This window comes from Sphaerodactylus townsendi, linkage group LG06 (assembly GCF_021028975.2).
Source record: "Sphaerodactylus townsendi isolate TG3544 linkage group LG06, MPM_Stown_v2.3, whole genome shotgun sequence".
In the NCBI taxonomy this organism is placed as follows: Eukaryota; Metazoa; Chordata; class Lepidosauria; order Squamata; family Sphaerodactylidae; genus Sphaerodactylus; species Sphaerodactylus townsendi.
In genome coordinates, this window is record NC_059430.1 from 108,300,467 (window position 1) to 108,324,525 (window position 24,059).

A 24,059-nucleotide genomic window follows, 5' to 3' on the forward strand; every position below is an offset into this window, starting at 1 on the left:
TGTGATGTCTGGTGTATTATGTGCCTGCACTTTGTCCGTTTGGATTTATATTACTACACCTATCTCGCCTTTCCCAAACAAGGTCAGACTCAAAATGGCTACAAACCAATAAATACAATTTAATAAATACACTAATAGCATAACATTAAAATTATTTCCAAATGATACATTGAAAATTCAAGCAGCATCCCTGCTAACAGTGGGAGAACAACAAAGAACAAGAGGGAGGAAAGAAGAGGAATGGGAAAGGGAGGGAAGACAAGGAAAGGGAAAGGAGAGAGGAGAAGAGCAAGGCAGGGAGGCCAGAAAGGGTGGAATCAATGCTTGCTGTCCTCTGCCATAGGCCTGGTGGATGATATCAGCCTTAAGATCCTGTGAACTTAGCCAAATCCTGCTCAAGGAGGTCACTTAACATTTAAACTAAGGACACTCTGTACATGCTTGGAGGTCGTTTTCACTTCACAGACTCCCAGATTCAATGACATGCTTTGTTCTCCTTTGTCAAATTATATGCAGAAATTAAACAACTGCAGCATATCTCCAGCCTAAAGCATGCTGCACCTATTCACTTTCTGCCTGCCATGCAACTGCTAAACAATAAAATTTAAATGCCAATTCTAAAATAGAAGGAGTTAACTGACTGTCCTATCCAATCCCTAGCATGTGCTCAAACCGAGCCTTAAAAAGGGACACAATCACACACTGCACCCCTTCTGAATCCCAACTGAAAGTGGCAATAGGCATGAGCCACAATGGAACTAGAAGGGCCCATGGAACAAACTACTGGTAAATCTGCAATCATCAACCACGTTTTCCATGAGTGCTCTCATCTCTGGAATCTCTCATCTCTGGAATCTCTATGGTTTAAACAAATCCCTACAATATTTTTTAAAATTTGATTTTCATAATTAAACCCAGCCCGCCCCATAAGGGCTCATTTAGATGTGTAGCACAGGCATGCCTCTTTTAGATTGGAAGTGTGAACAATTTTCATTTACAAAAACAAGTACAAAGTCCATGCAATAATACCAAATTAGCACAACCCCCCTGTGCACACTTTCACACCTACCAGGACTCTTCATCAGGCGTGAAGTTACAAGACTTAAAAAGATAGGAGGAAATCAAATCTCTTAAGTCTACCTTTTGTCTGTCACTATGGATAGGAACTAAATCGTGTAAAACTTTTCCACCTAGGCAAAAAATAGGGTTTTTTTCCACAAAAATAGGTGGAATCTGGAATTCTCCAGGCACTGAACGGGTTCTCCAAACTACAGTCCCCTAGAGAAAATGGTACCTTTGTAGGTTAGGCTCATATCTCCACTCCCTCAAACTCAGCCCTTTCCAGGCACTGCTCTCAGATCGCCCGGAATTCTCAATTGTGCTGGACTTGGCAGCACAAACTATTACACTATTTTGTTTCTCTTTATGGATTTTCTGTGGGCCTCAGGTTGTCAGCTCCAGGTAGGAAAATTCCTATAGCTATCAGGGGACCGGCACCTGGGGAAAGGAGCGAGCTAAGCGGGGGTGCGGATGTCGTAGATTCTGCCCTCCAAAGCTACCATTTCTTAAACTGACCGCTATCGTCTGAAGATAAATTGTAATTACGGGGGAATCCGGACCCCACCTGGAGGTTGGCACCCTTCCACCGGGGGGCAATACGGCTATTTATATTCTTTTTCCCACGGCTAGAAGGCGTTGTTGGACCCCCTTGGGTCACTCTCGGCTTCTTTCCTCTCTATGGTTAGAACGCGTAAGAGAAGGCTGCGTGACGCTTTAAGAACGCTCTCCCACCCACGCTTCCGACTTTCAGGGACTCACGTGACCAGTCTTCCAGGAGTTGCAAGATGGCGGCGCCCAGTTCTTCTGCCTCCCTCGAAACCGCGGGCCGGTATTGCCTGGTGAGCCGCATTCCGGCCCGGCTTCGCTCCGCCGATCTCCGAGCTTACTTCAGCCAGGCCGTGGAGGCCGGCGCCTTCCTCCGCTTCCATTACCGGCATCGGCCCGAGCGCGGAGAAGGGCTAAGCCCCGGGCCGACTTGCTGCTGCCTAGTGACGACGCAGCCCGGTTGGGCCTGCCGTTTTGTCCGCATGTATTCGGGGAAGCGCTGGATCGACGCCCAGGGGGAGACGCTGCCCGGCCGCTGCCTCATTCGGAGGGTTCGTGTTTCCCTGGACGAAGGTATCGGTAGGGCAGATGGGGAATAAGAGACACTCTGGGAGAGTTTCGTTTTCCTGTATTAGTGTATCCTGCTTCTCTCTCAGTGACGACCTTCTAAAGGCGGTTCTAAGTCTCACAGTGACGACCTTCTAAAGGCGGTTGGTCTTATTGTACCAAGGTAACCAGCATGGCAAGCATAGTGAGAATTTGAGCCTGGGTCTCCCAGTTCCTGATGTGATGCTCTTCCGTGCACAGTGCTGGCTTTCTTACACTACAGAATTATTTTGTTGGAATCCAGATGGGAATGATTGCGGTAGTTTAATGATAGCATGTTATTTAGTGCTATATGGATGCCAAGTTCATCATGTGTCTTAATAGTATGCCCTGCGTGGTTACAGACAATTACTGGCATGCTTCTTCTACATGGGAGTAGGTTGACTCAGGTTTGAAGTGTGTGTATACTTGGACAGAGGCGATCATCCCTATTTTAGTCTTCTGTGGCAGATCTGATAATTTATATGAATTCTTTGAGAAGGGAGGTGTATGCCTGTTAATTTTCCTAGACCCTCTTAATGCCTTTCAATTGACCTGATTTCAGATTTTCACTCAGCTATGATAACCATTGGGTAAGGCACTAATCATACTTGGGTTGCTTACAGCCATGTTGTCCATAAGGGGGGGGGGGGGGGGAACCAAAAGCAAAGAACACAATCCACCTAACATATTTTGTTCAGACTAACGTAATAACACAGAACTGTTGTAAATTTTTGCCCACCAGAAGTTGTATTTTATCTTGGTCTAAATATCATGATGTTCTGAAACAAAGCTAATTTTCCTTTCTTTGTTACGTTCGTAGCATCTGGTTTGCTGAAAAGTTATGGGGAACATAAAAGTTTGTACACTTGCTATGTCTTGTTGGGTTGGCCACAATGAAAGGTATTACAATAAAAGGTGAATCACATGCTATCTCCATAGAACCATGGAATGCACGTAGTCCTTCCAATCTCTTTTATCCACTTTATAAAATATAAAACACTATTTAGTGACATTGTGAAAGCTACCATGGGATATACATAGTCCTTCCAATCCCTTTTATCCGCTTTATAAAATATAAAACACTATTTAGTAACATTGTGAAAACTACCTAGGAACTTGAAGTGTGTGAAAGCACTTCCGTGATGTGATAAATTACTAAACTAGGCTTGGAAGTTATTTTGGAAAATGATCCTTTTTTATTTTGTCACCTTGTTAGTCATCCAGTTGTATATTTCTTTATAGATGTCAGCTCATTCCCGTATAAAACCAAAAAGGAGCTCCACAAGAAAGCCTCAAGTGAAAATTTTACTGAGGATGATTTAAAACAGCTGCCTGAGTTGAACCCTCCTGCATTTATGCCCTTTGGGAATGTGGGCACCCCTGTGGGTGTCTTTTTAGAACTTATCAAAGCTTGTCGCATGCCTACTCGTGCCATCAGGAAGCTGCAGTTGCAGTTCCCCAAGACTGGATCCTCTCGCAGGTATGGGAATGTGCCATTTATGTATGAGGAAACTGAAACTGTTGTCCAGGAGGAGCGGGTTTACACAGCAACTGGGGAGGAGATAACAGAAGGTGACCCCCTGCTACAAGTAGGAAGCACAACTGTAAAAGATGACAGGGAAGACAGAGACTGGGAAGATCTGGAGAAGGAACCAGGAGAAGACAACAGTCATTCGGATGAAGTAAGTAGTTTCTCTTCCTCGCAGCAGTTCAGGTAGAGGCCTTTCTTGTCACCTGGTCCTTTCAACTAGAAATGCTAAGACGTGAACCTGGGACTTTCTGTGTCCAATCAGGTAGTCTATTACTGAGCCAGGTCCCCACTTCCACAAGTCTTCTTTAATCACTCAGCTTCATTCTCCCATCCCAGCTGACTAAATGGCTTCTGAAGGCCTCTAGCAGCTTTTCACACAGCCTGCCAGATTACTGACTTGAGGACACACATCAATCTATCATCTATTAGAGAACCAGCACAATTAAAGTGTTGGACTAGGATCTGAGTGACCCCCACTTGTATGATGGAAGCTTCCTGCGTAAATTTGGGCCAGTCACGTACTCTCAGCCTAACTTACCTCACAGGAATATTGTCAGGAGGAATGGAGAATTGTGTGGGTTTATTTGGAACCCATTTGGGTAAAAGTATAGGATATAAATGAAGTAAATAAGAGGACATCTTCCTATTTCCCCTCACCCCCATCCAAGGAGTTTACATGGTTCTCCCCCTTTATTTCTCACAACAGCTCTGTGAGGAAGGTTAAGATAAAAGAGTGTGATTATAACACCTAGGAAGGGTCCAAGAATGCCTGAACCAGAAGAATTTTTTTTTAAAGCACAGGATTTTTCTAATCCTGTTTGAAAGCAATTTTTGGTTGCATGATAAGGGAAATCCAATTGGAAATACTTTGTATACTCTGAAAGGATGATTGTGGAAGAAGTAGTTCACAAAATCAACATCTGCTCCTGACCATCCCATGTGCAGAAATTTGCTAGGATTAGGGCAGTGGCATAGCGCCCACAGGGCAGAAGGCGCAATGCCCTGGGAGGAGCCGTGGAGGGGGCGATGCAGGGTGGGCGCTGCCGCTGCAGGGGCGCAGGGCAAGCGTGTGCCCCAGGCGCAGTTTCCCCTCGCTCCGCCTCTGGGTGAGGGGTTGTGTCTTAGCAGTCAGCTTGTTCCAGTGGTTTTTCCAGAATCAAAACAGTCAGAGTGGAATTAAATAATGGCGGGGGGAGTGATTAGAACAAACCTTTCTGTCATTCATCTGTTTCTGACCTCCCAATCTTGCAGGACAATGATAGATGTGAAGAGTGGGAACGGCACGAGGCTTTGCATGAAGACGTCACCAGCCAGGAGCGCACAAAGGAGCGTCTGTACGAGGAGGAAATCGAACTGAAGTGGGAGAAGGGCGGCTCCGGGCTTGTCTTCTACACAGATGCACAATTCTGGCATGAAGAAGAGGAAGGAGGTGTGATGTTGAGGGAGACATTCTAACTTAGATTCTTGCATGGAGATCCTGTTTCACTTTTGCCCTGTCTCTGGGAACTTCATGTGGCTTGAAGGGCAGACTTATTAATGATGTACAAAAATTCCAAAATAGATCTATGCCATTAGAATCTGTCTGCTTCCTTTCTTCCATATTTTTGTTTGTTTGACCTCTCTTCAGCACACTCCTCCCCTTTCCTTCTGTTGGCTACTGCCAGTCCTTTCTGTGGATTTCCTGCTGTCATTTCTTTGTCCAGATGCCATAAAGATTTACAAGATGGCATTGATAAGGGGAAGCTCTTTCCCTTGTTTGTTTTATATAAGATTTTTCTCCCAGTTTTCCAAGAAGCTCAGGGCAACATGCATGGCACCCCTCCCCCAGTTTTATCCTGGCAGCAGCTGTGTGTGGCTAGGCTAAGTGAGTAATCATAGCAGAGGCCTCCTGGTCATGTTTCCTGGTCATGTTTCAGCATACTGGATCAATACACTGGCTCTTTCTGTCTGCCTCTGCTTCAGAACCTGCAAAAGGTTATCTAAAGCAGCTACTTGCAGCTTCAGAGAGGTAAAGCAACATCCTATCCTTTACTTAGCCTACTGCCTATATAGGTGGACTTCTTCTTGTACCCAGCATAGATGAGGGCATATACATTTACGTAACAATGGTGATGAAGACTGTCACCAAAAGGAACAGAAATAAGGATCCATAGAGATCTTTGGGATTATGTGCGGTGCTGAGAAAATGGGCAGGGAGAATTTGTTTCTCCCTCTCCTATAATACTACAACTTGGGGGCAAGAGGTAGCCCTGTGAAACCAATTGGCAGTAGATTGAAAGAAGCTTTGCTTCAAACAACCGGCCATTGACTTGTGGAAGTCACTGCCACAAAATGCAGTGAGGGCTACTGACTGAGATTATTTAAAGACTGGCTGTGCAGATGTATGGAGGCCAGATCCATCATTGGTTGTTGTCACCATATCCAAATGGTACCTCTGGTTTTACAAGCAAATGGAGACCCAGATAAGGGCTATTGCCAGTGGGCCCTTCTTATGGGCTAGCCTGTGGCATTTGGCCACTGATGGGAAGAGTGGGGATTTGGGTCTCTGAGATCCTAGCCCAACACTTGAACAACTGCACCATACTGGTTTGATGCTTCACTACCTAGCATTGGCCACAGCTGTGTAAGACTACCTTCCCGTTCATAAGACTTCTGCCACGCCTATGCTTAAGGGCAGCAACAGCCTATGCTTGAGGGTCAAACAGATCTGGCTTCCCTCTCTACCCCTCTTCCCTCTCTTAAGTTAGAAATTGGTTAAGGCACCATTGGTTGTACTGTATAGGAAACTGCATTGGTTTTATTGTTGATATTGTTGTAAGCTGTCCTGAGCTCATCGGGGAAGGACAGTTTGTAAATCAAACTTTAAATAAATATATAAGATTAACATTTTGGGGCGGGGACGATGATTCCTGTAGTCAGTGCTTGTGCAGAATTCACACAGCCATGAGTGGGTGAGGACTTGACTCAACCTTGATGCAAACTGGAACATGCAAATGCTTGACCCTTCACTTCTCTTTGTGCAGATTTTGATGAGCAGACTGCAGACGACTGGGACGTGGACATGAGCGTCTACTATGAGAAAGGTACTCGAGCCGTCAGTTTACTGCCACAGAAGAGAGGGTAGACCAGCGGTCATCTGATGGAGAAGCTTCAGCCAACAGCTTCATTTGCCCTCCTGGCAAGGTTGCAGCTCTAAACATCTTGAACTGCTGTTCTACCATCTTCACTGGCTTCCAGCGGCCTTCCAGGCACCATTCAAGCTGTCATATGTATTAGTATGGGATTTTTAATCACCCTGCTTTTTTTAATGACTAGTTTCTCAAACGTTTGGTATGCATTTATTTATGACTTCTGTAGTTCACTTTTCTCTAAACAGGATCCAGGTGGATTAAAAAGATATTTAAAACCATTAATTAACTATGGAACTAGTATATAATAATATGGGAACAACAAGTAATAAAACATCTGTGAAATGACATTAAAAACAGCCAGCTGACAAAAGTGTCCTCTTAAAGAGTTCTGTCCATATATATTGCATGGATGGAGATCACTGAGGGGGCTCTGCTAGAGTCCTTCCATCAAATCTCTTAAATGCTGAACTAATTCTTCCAGCATGCCCTGTCTTGCAATTCCATTCTGACTTCCCACAATTCAAAAAGCTAAGGGTGGAACAATTCCCTATAACCTTCCCTTTTGATACTTTGTCTTATGCTCAGCAGATGTTGTTGGAGATCTTTTATGGACAAATATTAAGGACTTTCAGTGCACATGTCCTTTTGCCAGCTGTCGGCCCTCCCCTTTCTATCTCCATGCCACTTGTGGTTTCTGATATTAAGTGATGTAGAATTTCTTTTCTTTCTAGATGGTGACAAGGATGCTCGGGATTTGGTTCAGATGCGGTTTGAACAGAGACTCCGGGATGGTTTGGAAGATGGTTCCGTTCTGGGACAGCAAATTGGAACCTTTGAAAAATATACCAAGGTAAGAACAAGAGATTGGATGTGTTTTGATGTCACTAGCAAAAGAAAACTAGCAGTCTTGGAGGAACTTTTTAAAAATTTAAAATGTTAGAAAGTCACAGTCAAAAGGATGCGGGTGGTCTGGTTTGAATATGTGTTTGTAATGTAAAGAGGAGGTCAGCGTCCTATTTCGTTCTCAAATAATTACCATCACAGCCTTAATCTTGTTCCCATCCTTAGTGAAGAACTTGGTTCCTGTTCAGTTGATAATTGGCTTACATTGAGAGGTTTCTCTCCCTGCTCCACCCCCAGGGTATTGGCAGGAAAGTGCTAGAGCGGCAAGGCTGGACTGAAGGCCTCGGCTTGGGTAGCAGCAATTCAGGGATGGCTGAAGCACTCGACAATGAAGGCCAGAATCCCAAATGCAAGAGAGGCTTGGGGTAAGTATAGCTGGATCCTGTCTCTCTGTGAGCTACAGCATGAAAATAGAGAACCAGCATGCAGTAGTGGCTAGAGCAGGGGTCTGCAACCTGCGTCTCTCCAGATATTCATGGACTACAAATCTCATCAGCCAATTGGCCATGCTGACAGGGGATGATGGGAATTGTAGTCCATGAACATCTGGAAAGCCACAGGTTGCAGATTCCTGGACTAGAGTGTCTGCGAGACCTGGATTCAGATCCCTCAAGGAAGCTCGCTGCATAAAATTCAGCCCTTGACTATAAATGGAGATCAAGTGGGAGCTGGTAGTTGGCTGTAGAAATCTTTAAGCATTCCTGGGTGCAGATTTAAAGAGGATTTGACCTGGGGAGTACAGAACTACCAAGCGGTTGGTTAAGAAAGCCCAGCAAAGACTGTACTTTCTGAGACCCAAAGGAAGCAACAACTAGATGGAAAACTTCTGGTCCCTTTTACGTGCTATAGAGATGTCCCGCAACCTACTGCATCTGTTTATGGTTCTCCAGTTGCACAGTGGCGAATAGGAAGGCGCTCCAAAGGGTGATCAATACTGCACAAAGCATTATCGGCTGCCCTCTCCCCTCCTTGGAAGAAATCTATAATGCCCGAAGTCTAAATAAAGCCCAAAATATTCTAAGGGACCCGTCTCATCCAGCACACTCTCTTTTTAAACTGCTACCATCTGGCAGACGATACAGGGCCCTCAGAACTAGGACAAGAGGCTTAGAGACAGCTTCTACTCTAGAGCTGTGGCTATGCTAAACTCCGCTGCTTCATATTGATGTATTTGGGGCTATGTAGGGATGGGTGGAGGATGATGATGTATGAGTCTGAAATTGCATGAGTCTGAAATTGTATGAGTCTGAAATTGTGTGCATCGAGGAATGCTGCTGTAAATTTCGTTGTGCGTGCACAATGACAATAAAATGCTTATGCTTATGCTTATGCTTATAACTCTCTTAGCCTGCCTTACCTGACAGGGGGTAGTTGTGGGGATAAAATTGAAGACAGTGCTGATGAAAGATGCTTTGGGCCTTCCATTGGGGAGAAAAGCGGGGTATAAAATGTGTCAGAGCTAGATAACTATGTTAAATGTTTCTGAGTTCAGTAGCACTTTAGACACAAAGAGTTTTGAGCTTTCGAGTGCCAGAGTTCCCTTTACCACAGACTGACATCTGACAGAGGGAGCTCTGACCCTAGAAAACTTATACTCAGAAAATCTTGTTGGTGTCTAAAGTGCTGCTGGACTTAAATGTACTGCAGACCAACCAAGCTACCCTCTTGAAACAGAAATGTTTAAATCTCCCTAACTAAGGAAAATGTCAGGAGAGTGCTGCAAAATTTAGCTGTTATTTTTTCACAAGTAGGAGTCCAACCATGTGCATTGTATTGGTTTGTGGTTCCATATGTCAGCAGTGGCATAAGCCATGCGTTGGAAGGTGTTAATGGTTGCCAGTTGACTAAGGCTCCTTCCGCACATGCAGAATAATGCACTTTCAAACTGCTTTCAGTGCTCTTTGAAGCTGTGTGGAATAGCAAAATCCACTTGCAAACAGTTGTGAAAGTGGTTTGAAAACATATTATTCTGCGTGTGCGGAAGGGGCCTATACGTATGTGACCCAGATTGACTTACTCAGAACCTCACCATCCTTCACTGAAGCCTTCAATGTAATGTTCAGCATCAACTAGGTGAATCAACACGCAAATACAATTGTTGGCTGGTTTCACCTACAGCTGAACCTTTGCAAAATTTGGAGTCTTCCTAACCAGTGTGATGGGTGGGCAAGGGGGTGGAGTGGAAGATACTGGCACATGGATATTTAAAAGAGCCACATTGAACATCAGAGAAGAGACAGGAAGCCATCTGGGGTTTAGAAGCTTCCCCTAATTCAGCTGCGCCCCAAGCAACCCTTGCTTAGGCCATTCATCCACAGAGCTCTAGTACTGTGATATTTATTTGTGGAGCCCCAAGGATTAAATATGCAAAACCGGTTTCTGAGTCAGGAATGTATGACATCTCTCTTTTCCTGTCAAATTTGATTAGTGAGTGAAATGGCAATGGACAAACAGTCTCGAAGTGATGCCACTCTGTGTTTGTTTATTTTATTTTATTAAATTTAATATCCCACCCTCGGCAGGGCTCAGGGCAGCTGACAGCCATAATTTAATAACACTTATCAAAAATAATTAGCATAACTAAACTTTAAAACACTATTAACCATATCAGTGATGAATAATGAGTTTCCAGGTGACCCCCACATAGCCTAAAAAACGTTTAATCCCTGTCCCATTTACATAACTAATCCTTAATTACTAGCAAATGGATGCAGGGGAGGGGTCCACTCGGTGGCCAATAAGATGGAACGGACTCATGGCTGCCTCAGTCAAAGACCTGGCAGAACACCTCTGTCTTACAGGCCCTGCAGAACTAGTTAAAGTCCCATAGGGCCCTGGTGACAGCTGGGAGGGAGTTCCACCAGGCTGGGGCCAGGGCTGAGAAGGGTTAGGATTAGTTTGAAGACTTTGTTCTCCTTCCTTCACTTTTCCTTAGGTACCACGGCGAGAAACTCCAGACTTTCATCAAGCCCAAGAGACTTTGCAGGGACCACCAAGTTCTCATATCCACCATTTATGATGACCCCCATCCTGTGGACACAGGAGAGCAGTTGCTTCGGCGCTCACAGCCAACAAGCATGAAGTATCGGCAAGAGGTGGCATTCATCCACAGTGTGCATCACAGCTCCAGTTCCTCATGAGAAGCACAGCAGCCTTCCAACAAGGACTGGGGATTTGGGGTCTTTCTCTTTTTAATTAAGTTTTTTTAAAAGAAAACAGCAGATATGGTCCTGTCAAACCCTGGGAATTACTGGGCCATTGTTTATTAAAAACAATCCAATTTTTAACGCATCTGTTTCACAGGATCCTTCTTTCCCTCTTTTCTTATAAGTTCTTTTTGAGAAGAGTGGTAGGTTCCATATTCTTGGATTCGTCAGTTCCAGAGTCTCGTTAGGCATATTTGTGCGGCAATCACTGAAGATGTAATGGGTTGTATATCTTCAATCACAACATCATTCTTAAAGAATTCTAACAGGAGCCCCTTCAGTTTCAGGATTGTTTTGTACTGAATGAAGCAGTTCAGCATTAACTCTAAACTTAGCTTTGGCAAAGGAATATCCTCTGTAATCCTTGCTACTTGCAAAGGCGCTCTTGTTCTCAGCAAGAAATATGAGGTGGGGCAATATGTATAAATGGAAGGTGTTATGGAAGGAGTGGGGGTAACAGTGTCTTTGTTCCTTGGAAACCCCTTTAGACCAAAGGTTTCCTAGAAAACACTCTGGCAATCAGCCGCCACCATTCAGGGACCTCTTAACAACATCTAGACTAACCTGCTGAGAAGGTATTCTTCTAGTTCTGTACTAGAGAAATAATGAAGTGACAGGGTAGAAACTCTACAGAACACCTTATAACCAGCTATGTAGAACTCACATGATCTAGCACAGCGGTTCTCAACCTGTGCATCACGACCCCTTTCACAGGGGTCGCCTAAGACTCTCTGTATCAGTGTTCTCCATCTGTAAAATGGATAAATGTTAGTGTTAGGGGTCACCACAACATGAGGAACTGTATGAAACGGTCACGGCATTAGGAAGGTTGAGAACCACTGATCTAGCATGAGTTGAAGAGATTAAGAGAAATATCTTAGAGAAGGACATTATACTTCGCAGAGCCAAAACAAATTATTTATAAAAAGATCAGTTATAGAAGAGAAAAGAAGGAAATAGGTAATTGGGTTCAAAATACAGGGTAAACAAACAACATACACCACAAAGATTTTCAAATAAAAAGTGATAAATGGAACAAAGTCAGCAAAGAACACATTACCTAGGCTGTAATTACTTTCTCAGGGCATGTACAAGATGCTGAAAGAGTCCTTAATTTCAACACAGCCTCCTGTGGACTCCAGTTTCCATAGAAGACAAGGGAAAGGGCCTAAAGGTATAGTTAATGTATCTAATCCAGCCTCCTTTCTAAGAATGATGAGCTGATTTATTGAATCCTAGGCAAAGCCCATTCTTTGATATCAAAGGATGTAGGGGTGAGCCCGCGAACCCGGCAGAACCGTAGAAGGAGCGCTAGGCGTGCCGGCTACGGCCTTCCGGGCGCACACGCTCCCCCAACCCCCGCTCCCCCATGAGTCACGGGTCGTGAACTGCCTGACTCGCGGTCACCAGGTGTCCCACACAAAGGGACACAAAGGCTCCTGCCCTCAGGTGAAGATTAGGCTCAGACATGGATGCTTCCTCCCGCACGTAGCAGCCCGATGAGATCATGCATCACATGATGATCTCCCGCTCTCCTGATCTCCCGACCTCCCGTTCTCCCGCCTGTCCGACCCCTTTTACACGCCCCCATTGAAACCCTAATAAAAGGTGTGAGGGGCGAGCGCATGGCAGAGTTGCCAGGATCACAGGATCCCGCACTTCCTGCTTGCTGGCTCTCTCCACCAGATGAAATCTCCGCGTGTCATCTCTTCCCTGGGACCTCGTGGGTACGACTACAAGCGGTTACTGTTACCAATTGGAGATTTGCAAAATAATAGTCCCACCTCCATCTAGCATCTGGTAATGGCTCTGAACTTCCACAACAAATAGAAGACTTGGCCCAACCAGATTGTCCTTTGAACGGAATTAACTCTGACAGGATGGTCCAGTGAGGAATGGAAATGAATTGGTTGTTCTGATGTACTCCTTATAAAGGAAAGTGTAGTGAAGGAATTCTGGCATATAAATACCCTATGAAGTGCAAATGTGGTTTTAAGCAAAGTTAAGGTTCTCCACAGTTTCTAAATAAGGTTAAATCCATGTACAGAAGCTGGGGGTAGGTGGGAGAGCAAACCTACATGGGGCTGAGCGTATTCAGACAGAACTGTGACTAGCCCAAGGTCACCCAGCAGGCTTCATATGTAGGAGCAGGGAAACAAATCCAGTTCACAAGATAAAGAGTCTGTGGCTCATGTGGAGGAGTGGGGAATCATACCTGCTTTTCCACATAAGAGTCCACCACTTCTAACCACTACGCCACACTGCCTCTCTTGGCTGTTTTGGTGGTTGGAGTTCATGGCATTATACCTTGCTGAGATCCCTCCCCCAAGCTGCAGGAATTCCCAGACCAGGAGCTGCCAAGCCTAGGAGCCACTCGTTTTTTCTCCTATTAATCAAATTCAGCACAATTCCCACACCTATTCCCACAATTCCCACATGGGACTCGGCAATACTTGTAATGTCTGGTGTGTTGTGGGTTTTCCAAGTTGTATGGCTGTGTTCCAGTAGCATTTTCTCCAGACGTTTCACCTTCATCTGTGGCTGGCATCTAGAGAATCTGATGATAGTAATATATATATATATTTATATATATACACACACATACACACACACCCCTGTGGAATGTCCAGGGTGGGAGAAAGAATTATTTGCATTGGTTCACAAATGTAATGGTTACAATTAGCAAGTGTGATTTGCACGTGTTGAATGGGATCCATCCATTTTAGCATATGTAAGTAATGTCCTCCCTCAGCCGCCAAGGGGCGAGCAAGAACAAAATAAGCTCCACCGCTTCCACTTGTGTCCTGTAGAGGGCGATCTCTGCGCAGGTTATTCCCGGGGTCGAAGAGCGCTTGGGATCCTTGTAGCTTCGGCCCACGTTTCCTTACGGACGAGGATGCTGGTTGCACGTTGTGTCTCGCCGCAGGCATCCCAAAGGCTACACCGATATCACTCTGCACCTATGCAGACTCAATGCCAGCAGTAGTAGCTTTTCCATTTTCCCCGAAGCACAGCCTATGTAGACTTTTTTGTCCTCTTTTTCTGTGTTGCATCTGCTTGGGAGGTGAGTTGCATTTGCTCCGGTTTCTGCTCGTCGCCTCCCTGCCCTTGTGTGTTTTTTATTTGTTCCCCCGTCCATTTAATGGCAACATAACGCCTTTCTCTTAAGCATGGTTGTGTGCATTCAGCTGTGTGGGGTGAGTTTATGATGTACCTTGCATAGGGTCCCTACACACAACTGCAAAGGCCCGGGGAGTTCCCACAAGCAGCACCTGCAGGAGATGCTCTGTTTGTTTCCTTCTTCCTTTCCCAAAAATCCTTGAGCGTCAGAAATTGCACAAGGAAATTCCGAAGAAATTGGAAATCTCTCTGCCATAATCAAGCATCACAGCAATAGAGATTATAGTTATGTTATTGTTTGTTAAATATATATTCTGCTACTTTGATAACCTCCAAATATTGTTCTCAGGTGGTCAGGAGCCAAGAAAGGAGGACGCGAAAATGGGTGAACTGTGAAACATTTGGGCTTTGACTGCTACGTAATGGTGAGAAACAACCATGGTATTGTAGCCTGTTTTCAAGGATGAAAGTTGTTGGAAAATCTGAACAAATGAATTTATAATATAAATGTGTTCTACTTAGCTATAAAATTATTATTATTATTATTATTATTATTATTATTATTATTATTATTATTATTATTTGTTTGACTTTTATACCGCCCACCCCCGGAGGTGGTATAAAAGTCAATGAAGCTCGTGTTTTAAGTTGGAGAAGTATGAAGTAGTATGGAGCAGGTGGCTTTTTAAAAAGCTGTGTACGTTTATGAGCAAATCCCACTACCCAAAAAATTGGTGACTGCTGCAGTGCTGCTTCAAATGGAGTTTCAGGGCCATTGCCGTGCTAAGCAGAATCATTTTAAGTCCATTGAAGTTGGCTTAGGGCTGCAATGTTAATATCTCAGTTAACAAGCAGGGAGGAACAGAAGAAGAGTTTGGATTTATACCCTGCTTTTCTCTCCTGTGAGGAGTCTCAAAACAGCTCACTAATAACATACCGGGCCTAAATGGGACCCGGGGACATGACTGGCTCCCTGCCCCCTGCTCCCTGCCCCCCCCTCCCCTCCGGCCTGGCTCCTCGCACCCTATTTATGGGATCCAGCAGGGAGGCCAGGGGAGGGCGTGGCTCAGACGTGGTTTGGACGGACGCCACAGCAGCAGGCCGGTCCTGGGCTCCCCAGCCTCCCTTGGGGGGGCAGGAGACAGCCTACCCCCCCAAGGGACAACCAACTCAGCCAGCGAGCAGCGCCCCAGCACGGGGGGAGCCACCAGGCGCCAGTCGGGTTGTCGTGCCACAGGAGAGGCTGGGTCCCTGTGCCCAGCACCCCCGCCCCCACATGACAAAACGGCATGCACCCGGGACATGGGATACCCCATATCTCCATGGGCGGTACACTCCTGAAGCTCACAACTCCTTCTCTTCCTCTCTCCACAGCAGACACCATGTGAGGTAGGTGGAACAGAGAGAATTCTGAGAGAACTGTGACTGTCCCATGGTCACCCAGCGGGCTTCATGTGTAGGAGAGGGGAAACAAATCCAGCTCACCAGATAAAGAGTCCACCGCTCGTGTGGAAGAGTGGGCAATGAAACCCGGTTCTTCACATGTTGCTTTTAGTCACTACACCAACTGGATTATTTAGCTGTGTTGTAACTTGTGGCATCATATATGTATTGATTTCTAACATACGTCTTATTTATCAATGTGGGCAACTTTATACATTAAGTGTTGTGTATAGGTATACTAGGTTTTGAACGGGTTTCTTAATATATAGAGTAAATGCAGCTGCACTCTAGTCTAGGCCATCAGAACTGGCTGCGTTACCTGAAGCAATGTGGATTTTCTGGAAAAACATGAATTGGGATTTTCTGGAAAAACTACCAATGCTCTAAAAAGAGTGCGATTTGTTGCAGCACTTTTATTTGAACTTATAGTTAGTAAACAACATTTAAAAACATTAATGTCTGTTATATCTTAATAGCAACAAATACTTAAACTGAAATAGGCAAAAATACAAGGAGTGTTTTAAACAAATTCAAAGCTTGATGTTTTAAATGGGAATCATACCTGTAAAAAAATAGACAACATAGTCTGTATTTCTGTTTTATTATTTAAATTTTAGGGGAAAACCCTGAAGGCCCTGAAACCTATTGACATACTAATTTCAGCACACCCACAACATGCTGTAGGCATGGTTGTCCACTCATCCATTTTAACATTTTTTTCAGGATGTCTCTGGGATATCTCTGCACATTCATTACTTGTTCCATATCAGATTGGAGATTTCCATCATATGAAAGGAAACATACACATAGGAATTTGAGCTTTGGTTTTGATTTCATCTGCACATTCAATCCAGTGAAATCATAACTTGATTTTTAAAACTGGGGTTGTGATATGAATTTTGTGGTTTCGCTTCCCTCCCAGTCCCTGGTTTATAAATCAATAAAGCATCCATGTACTCTCGCATAATTTCTAGGAATAATCACCTGGAGAAAACTAATTGGAACTTGGAAGCTACCAAACTTGATTAATACTGTCTCGGCAGCGGCATCCATTCATTGTCATTAATTTTATGAAACAATCTTCAGAGATGGAAAAAAAATTCACCTTGCATCTCTGAGCTAGCTGTGTTTGTCTCTGAGCAGTGTGTGAAATGAGCCTCATGAATAAATGTTGTCCTTTGTGTTGCCCTTTTATAGGAGGAGAAAGAAACGCTTGTCATGTCAAAAAGCCGCAAGCAGTCTTTAGTGGCCTTTGGGCAGGCAGTGATTGGGCCTCCTGGCTCAGGGAAAACAACGTACTGTCTTGGCATGCAGGAATTCCTTTCTGCGATTGGGCGCAAGGTAGCTGTGGTGAATCTGGATCCAGCCAATGAAGGGATTCCCTACAAGTGTGCTGTGGATATATCTGAGCTGATCACCTTGACCGATGTAATGGAGAACTTGAAACTGGGCCCCAATGGTGGCTTAATCTATTGCATGGAGTATCTTGAAGCTAATTTTGACTGGCTGCAAGAAAAACTGTCTCAGTTTAGGGGGCATTACTTCCTGTTTGACTGCCCAGGGCAGGTGGAACTTTGCACCCACCACAGCTCACTGAGAAACATCTTTGCCCAGCTTGACAAGTGGAACTTCAGGGTATGTTTGGGGGTGAGATTAAAATAAATTGAGCTGTTAACGCTTTTCAGGGTAGAGGGAGAAGGAAGCTAACATTTCTGGAGGTCTAGCCACAAGCTACAATTGATTTCAGTGCACCATGCCATTTGTAGTATGGTATCATTTCAAACTGCAAGCCATGTATATAAAGTGGTTCAGGGAACATCAACCATTCCATTGTATATCCTTAGTTTTTTAGGCTTGTGTTAGCTAGTGAAAATTGCCACCAATTGCCGTGGCGAGATGCTTCTGTGCCACAGCATTTGCAAATAGTACTGTGCTGTGAACATTTATGTGTGAGCCTTTGGTTTTCTGTCTTCCATCTTTCCTCTCTGAGGATAAGCTTGCTTTGTGAATCTTCTGAACCTGTCCAGATTCAACCTCAGTTGACTTGACTGTATCCAGTATCATCTGATAATTTAAATACTGGATGAATATTTGGCATATAAGATCAAAACCAGCGTGATTTGTTAGTATCAGACTAGTGTTCACATCTCTGCTTCTCCAAAGAGCTTAGTGGGAGACTTTTGGCCCATCACACTCTCCACAGGTTTGAATGGGTAGAGGGGAAAACCATGGAAACCCAAGGCATTTATATATATCAAGACAGAAAGGTGCTGAGGAACAACACGGAACCTTTCTGCTAAGAATGAGCCAAAATCACTCAGGCGGGACCAGGCGCTGCAAACAGGCCATCAACTGCTGGAGAGTTGTATCAAAAGATGAGCTTATAAGTTCATCAGAACGCTTCTATCTAGTTCAGTGTCGCCTCCAGAGTAGGCCGGCAGACAGGGGGTCCAGAAAACTACTAGCCATGATGAGTAAAGGGCACCTACACATTCAGTGGCACTAAACCTCTTGGCACCAGGGCTGGGAGACAACATTTGTGTGTGGGTGGGGGGGGGGGGGGTTCAGCCTCTGTGCCCTATTTTGTGAGCCTCCATGACAACTGGTTGGCCACTGGGTGAGAGAGACTGTTGGACTAAATGGACCACTGGTCTGATCCAGAAAAGCTCTGTTTGTGTATTTGTAATGTCCTGGTGTGTCAGCATAGCAACTGCATAATCAACTTTCACACAAATGGGAAAGTAGGAAAACAGATGTGGGAAACAGGCATCCAGATTTGATTTGAATTATTTAAATCTGTGATCTTGAGATCTGCTGGCATCTTGCCCGCCTTTAAAATTGCAATGACAGCCCCAGATGTTAAATGTCCTAGCTTCTCCCACCTGGCTTTCTTTGGCTAGGATTGGCAGGGCACACCCTGGGGCAGAGGAAGGCCTTGCTTACCTTCAAGTATGAGTTCTCTTTTGCTCCAGTGTGTAATAAATAAGCACAGATTCTTTTTCTTCCTTTGCTATGGACATAACCAAAAAATCCCCTTTTATTGTTTTTAACTTCTCTCGCAAGTCTGAGTTCATTGTGAGCTGTAGTTTTTCTGACTTTCTCCCTACATGTCTGGGCTATTTGTTTGAATTCCTCTTTAGTAATTTCCGCCCTTTCCCATGTCTTGTACATGTCCCTTTTATATCTTAGCTCACTTGAGAGTTCTTTAGACATCCATCCTGGTTTCTTTAGACACTTCCCATTTTTTTCTCCTCATTGGAACTGTTTGAAATTCCAACCTGTAGTTGGCTGAGACAGGCAATATACCTAGCTGGAAGCAATTGGAAAGAACCATGTGGATCAGCCAGCCACTGTCAGAGAGGCTGTGGGTACTTATTTATTTGTTTATTTATGCTGAGGAGGAGTGAAAAACAGGAGACCACTACTCTGAACACCTCAATCTGCAGTAGGCAGAATGAGACAAAGTTGCACTAAGTTATTTGACGCTATACCATCCTGATATATTTTGGTTTGCTTGAAAGCATCCTAGCTAGAGGTTTAGTAAAGGCAGTTGTTTATAATTGTGTGTGTATGTGCCTCCCTTGTTGTTCTGGGGCAGGGGTCTGCAACCTGCGGCTCTCCAGATGTTCAGACTACAAATCCCATCAGCCCCTGCCAGCATGGACAATTGGCCATGCTGGCAAAGGCTGATGGGAATTGTAGTCCATAAACATCTGGAGAGCCGCAGGTTGCAGATCCCTGTTCTGGGGTAACCAGATAGACAGCGCCAAACTGGAAAGCTTTAATTCTCTCTTTTTTCCCCCTCCCTGCCCTATTTCTTGTTTGTTTTTAATCATTTCAGCTGGCTGCCGTTCACTTGGTGGATTCTCATTACTGCACAGACCCTGCCAAGTTCATCTCTGTTCTCTGCACTTCCCTCTCCACCATGCTACACGTGGCACTGCCCCATGTGAATGTCCTCTCCAAAATGGACCTGATTGAACAGTATGGAAAACTGGGTGAGAGTTGATGGTGGGAGATGGTTGAATGGCTCCACAGCAGGTGGATGTATCTTCTTAACTAAAGTGGCTTTGAGAGGGCAGATTTTGTTCATAATGTCTGGCTAATCTAGTTCTCCGGCCTGCAGAAGGTCATAGCTCAGGAGTGAGGCATACCTTTTGGATTCATACAGTTGCAAGTTCAGGCCTTGACACCCCCGTTTAAAGGCTCTTGCAATCGCAGGTGCTTGGCCAGACTCAGCCTGGGATGGACAGAGTGGCTGCCAGTCACAGAAGACAGCCCTGGATAGCTGGCCCGTTAGTCATGTTTCGGAAATGTCTTGAGAATCTTTAAAGGAGGCCAAATTGTGCAAAAGTCATGAATTCCTGAGCCAAATTGAAAGAGGATGATCTCAGCTCCGCAGAACTAGGGAGCCATCATTAACCCCAGCTACTGCCGTTTGTGAATGGTCTATGCATTCGTCATAATTACAGTTGACATTTTACAGAATCATGTCTAGCCCTGGCTTTCTCACATTAGGTGTCCCTTTTTTGACCCTACTGTTTATAGCCTTTTTTTCTCTGCCCCATGTGTCTTTGTCAATTAAGGATCTACCTTCAGGCATCTGTGTAAGTGGGCTGTGATTCATGAAAGCTTATGCAGGAAGAAAAAAGTGTTAGTCTTTAAGATGCCACAAGCCTCCTGTTTGTCATTTTGATGGGAGACTGCTTGCTCATGTCATAGAATTGACTATTCCTTCACCCCCAGCCTTTTTAATGCCTTATACCAAGTGAAAAATGAGAGCCAGCAGAGTGTTTCTCATGCTGGGAACCAAAAGGTTGAGCTAGCATAATCCATAAAATAGTGGTTTCATTATTATGTGCACAAATTAATAAAAAGGTTAAAAACCAAAGCCTCATATTAAAACAACTTGAACATGTCATTTTATTTGTTAGCCATAGGCCATACAAACAGCATCAGCAATTACACACATGACTTACATAAAAGATTAAAACCAGTAGCTATATAGCACAGGACAAAATTAAAATCATAACAACATTCGAACAGCATCTTATGATTATGTCTATACACTAACACAATTGCTCTCCTTCCTTCTGAACTTAATCGATAAGAACATAAAAGAGGCCACTTCCTGGTGATTTCTGTGAAAATATCAGCCATAAGATAACATAATATATTTTCCTCACTATCTTTCAATTTCTCTAATATGTTTGTAAGATATTTATTTCTGATATGGAGGTATAGAGAACAATATAATACATGATGTACAGTATCCTCTGTCTGTCCAGAACAACAAACAAATATGTTGATCGATTGGCTTATTTATGTATCTTTCACACACACATACATTTTAAACAATACTTTTGGGTAGCAATAAACCACTGTGATCAAAGACCTTCTATGTGGCCTCAGAACATATATATACACACAAAGATAACAATACAGTTATTTTTCAAGCCTGAGCAGATTGCATGTTAAATTTGGAGGTATAAGACAAACAGCAAATAAGATGATGTTTAAGTTAACTGGGTCACTTAAATATAGATGAAATCTGCAACCTTTGCCCTCAAACATCTAAGAAAGAATGCAGATTTAATCCTGTAAGTTTAACAAAAGTAAATAACAAATAAACCCTAAAGATATTTCTTTTTTCCATCCACCTGCTGTGCAGCCTTCAATCTAGATTATTACACAGAGGTTCTGGATCTTTCCTATCTGTTGGACCACCTGGCTTCGGATCCATTCTTCAAGAACTACCATCGACTGAACCAAAAGCTTGTGGAAGTGGTTGAAGATTACAGCTTGGTCTCCTTTGTTCCCCTTAATGTGCAGGTAACCAAGTCCATTTTGGGAACACACTTCTGTCCTACTTCAGAAGCCGCTGAGGGTTTTGTTTGTTGACAAGTAGCCAATTCACTGCCCACACCGATGAGCAGCTGGATGGCACATTGGCGCAATTACACAGCTTTGTGTGTGTGTCTCTCTGCCCAGGACAAGGAGAGCATGCAGCGTGTGATGCAGGTGGTAGACAAAGCCAATGGTTACTCTTTCGGCAACTCGGAGCAAAGAAGCCTCCAAGCTCTGATGTCTGCAGCAGTGGGAGCCGAGTTCCACTTTACTTCGTATCCTTCTCATTGTCCTTTCCTCCCATTGCTCAGAAGCTGGATTGTTTTAATGCAGTGGTTCTCAACCTGGGGGTCGGGACCCCTTTGGGGGTCAAACGACCCTTTCACAGGGGTCGCCTAAGACTCTCTGCATCAGTGTTCTCCATCTGTAAAATGGATAAATGCTAGGGTTGGGGGTCACCACAACGTGAGGAACTGTATTAAAGGGTCGCGGCATTAGGAAGGTTGAGAACCACTGTTTTAATGTGTCTAGGGAATTAACAGGCACAGAGGGTTGGAGAAACCTCCTCGGACAAAACTGCACTGCTGTTTTGAGGAACCATTTATACTGGAAGTGGCAGAGGCTGGGCAAGGGCATAAGCCCAGGTGTGGAACACCTGTTTCACATGCAGAAGTTCCAGGTTCGATCCCTGGCTTCTCTAATGAGATTGTGCTGGGTTTCAATTCAGTTTAATCACCTTTATTAGGCATAGGTTAAAATTATAAAATAGGGGTAGCCAAAATAAAATCAAGATCGAAATGACTGGAGTTTTGAGAATGTCAGAACTAAAGGCTTCGCCACAACTTCAGTCCTTTTAGAACAGCGATCATTGAGGAGTAACTGGATCTTATTGGAGAGAGCAAAATTTAAATTAATATGGGGCTCGATGACTTGTTTACGTAAATCAGTGTGGTGGGCACAATGCAGCAAAATGTGTTCCGTCGTTTCAGTCAGAGTTGAGTAGCAGGAGCAAGTCCTTTCATTTGACGGAATGCGGAGATATCTTCCCAGAGTTATCACTGTGTGGAGAGTATTAAAACGGGCCTGCATGAAAACACGTCTTAAGGTTGGGGATGTGAGGTTGAGGAAATAGTCTGGTAAAGATCTGTGAAATGACTGTGGGATCCCATAGGTCCGTGGTGGCGAACCTTTGGCCAATTGGCCATGCTGGCAGGGGCTGATGGGAATTGTAGTCCATAACATCTGGAGTGCCAAAGGTTCGCCACCACTGCATAGGTCCATGGTGAACAGGGTCTGTTGGTGTGAGATGACAAGGTTTGTTTTCGATGTCTAGTATTCTTTGTTTTATTGTATGGAGGATTTGAGTCTCACCTTGACTTGTAAGAGTCCAAGGAAAAGCCGAGAATCTTACTGGTGCTGTTAATATTGTACTCTATCAATGGTGATAATATTGTACTCTTGAATAGCAATGCAAGAAAGAATACTGAATCCATTACCTCTCTAGTGCAGAGTGCTTTTTTAATGCATATCTTGCAATGTTCTCAGTGGCATGAGTGTTATAAGATACCCAATCTCCTGAACAGCTCTGATGTGCTCTTTTGTGAAACTGTTGCGAATTTTATACTGCAAATTAGTAGTTTTAACTGCATTTCTTAACCTTGTTTTGTTTTTAAATTCTGTCCTGTTTTATATGCCAATAAAGGCTTGTGGTGTTGTTGCATATCAGCTGTGCTTGCTGCATTTTCCTTAATTCCCAAATAACCAGCACTCTGGCAGTCCAGGAGAAGTATATTGAACCACAGGAGAGCACTGTAAAGCAGGAAGACATGGATACTTAGCAACATACTTACAGCTGGTAGTAGGCCACCAAGGAAGGATAACTCAGCCAGGTGATATCGTACTTTGCAAGAGCGGGAGTAATTGCAGCCTTGTCCTCAGTGGGCAGAAGTCTACCTGTCACCAACACGTCGGCCTTTTAGGCTCCTTCCTGACAAGAGCCACAACTTTTAGATGTTTCAAGTGCAATCAGGAGTCTTTGCAAACAAGAGCATCCTCTCAGGACGATGCTAGTAGCTGACCAAAGAACGGGAGACAGTATGGTGAGTGTTTGTGAGGCCCAGAGGTCAGCCAGAGTGGGATGTAGCCCTGATCAGATCTCCCAGTAAGACGAAAGGAACTGGGATTTTTTATCAGAGGCAACCCAAGTGATATCTCTGCGGTTGAGTAGTGTGGAGATCTGAAAGAGTCAGCCACTCCTCTCTCGCTGCCAAAAATGCCCCATCTTCTTTAGGCCTTGTGAAGCACTTGACAGCACAGAGGAGAGCAAATTCCACCCCCAACTCTACACAGCATTGTCTGTGCCTTTTTATTTGTATGAAAAAGCTGTGTTGACTACTAAATAAAGGAATTTCCATGCTCTCTGCTCCTAACTAGTGTGTCTACCTACATGGCCAGTCTTGTAATATTGGGGCTGCCACCGTGCTTTTTAAGAGAAGAGAATTTCTGGTGCACATTTTTCTTGCACTTGTAGTGCTGGGGTGTTACCACGTTCTGTGCGGCTATTAAAGTTCCAGACCCCTGATGCTAAACATTGGCCTTTTTGTAGAGTGGGATTCTCTATAGTCAGCTTCCTTTTTTCCTTTTCTGATCTCCCCTCTTCTTCCCCTGCTCTGTTATTTCTTGCAC

At 44.3% G+C, this 24,059-nt stretch overlaps 2 protein-coding genes across 3 annotated transcripts; both read left to right on the forward strand.

Moving 5' to 3' along the window:
• The first annotated feature begins 1,821 nt into the window (after window positions 1-1,821).
• GPATCH3 (G-patch domain containing 3) lies at window positions 1,822-11,047 on the forward strand. Its single transcript, XM_048500120.1, has 7 exons — window positions 1,822-2,178; window positions 3,436-3,875; window positions 4,976-5,153; window positions 6,748-6,807; window positions 7,587-7,705; window positions 7,996-8,123; window positions 10,694-11,047. Exons 1-7 carry the CDS (start codon window positions 1,845-1,847, stop codon window positions 10,896-10,898), a joined length of 1,464 nt encoding a protein of 487 aa, XP_048356077.1. The 5' UTR covers window positions 1,822-1,844; the 3' UTR covers window positions 10,899-11,047.
• A 2,793-nt stretch (window positions 11,048-13,840) lies between these two features.
• On the forward strand, window positions 13,841-23,803 carry GPN2 (GPN-loop GTPase 2). Of its 2 annotated transcripts, XM_048500121.1 has the most exons (7): window positions 13,842-14,028; window positions 14,434-14,509; window positions 16,725-17,162; window positions 19,369-19,525; window positions 21,199-21,359; window positions 21,519-21,649; window positions 23,140-23,803. In XM_048500121.1, exons 2-7 carry the CDS (start codon window positions 14,507-14,509, stop codon window positions 23,210-23,212), a joined length of 963 nt encoding a protein of 320 aa, XP_048356078.1. In that variant the 5' UTR covers window positions 13,842-14,028; window positions 14,434-14,506; the 3' UTR covers window positions 23,213-23,803. The 2 variants fall into 2 exon arrangements, with proteins under 2 accessions (XP_048356079.1, XP_048356078.1); XM_048500122.1 differs by lacking the exon at window positions 14,434-14,509 and having other exon boundaries at window positions 13,841-14,028.
• The last annotated feature ends 256 nt before the right edge of the window (window positions 23,804-24,059 follow it).

Excerpts from the sequence above, each read along its gene's own strand:
- GPN2 (XM_048500121.1), top strand. Across the intron at positions 17,163-19,368 it reads TTGACAAGTGGAACTTCAGG|CTGGCTGCCGTTCACTTGGT; the intron begins GTATGTTTGGGG and ends TAATCATTTCAG. Across the intron at positions 21,650-23,139 it reads GCCGAGTTCCACTTTACTTC|CACTCTGGCAGTCCAGGAGA; the intron begins GTATCCTTCTCA and ends CCAAATAACCAG.
- GPATCH3 (XM_048500120.1), top strand. The coding sequence starts at position 1,845 with ATGGCGGCGCCCAGTTCTTCTGCCTCCCTCGAAACCGCGGGCCGGTAT. Across the intron at positions 2,179-3,435 it reads TCGTGTTTCCCTGGACGAAG|ATGTCAGCTCATTCCCGTAT; the intron begins GTATCGGTAGGG and ends ATTTCTTTATAG. Across the intron at positions 5,154-6,747 it reads GCATGAAGAAGAGGAAGGAG|ATTTTGATGAGCAGACTGCA; the intron begins GTGTGATGTTGA and ends CTCTTTGTGCAG.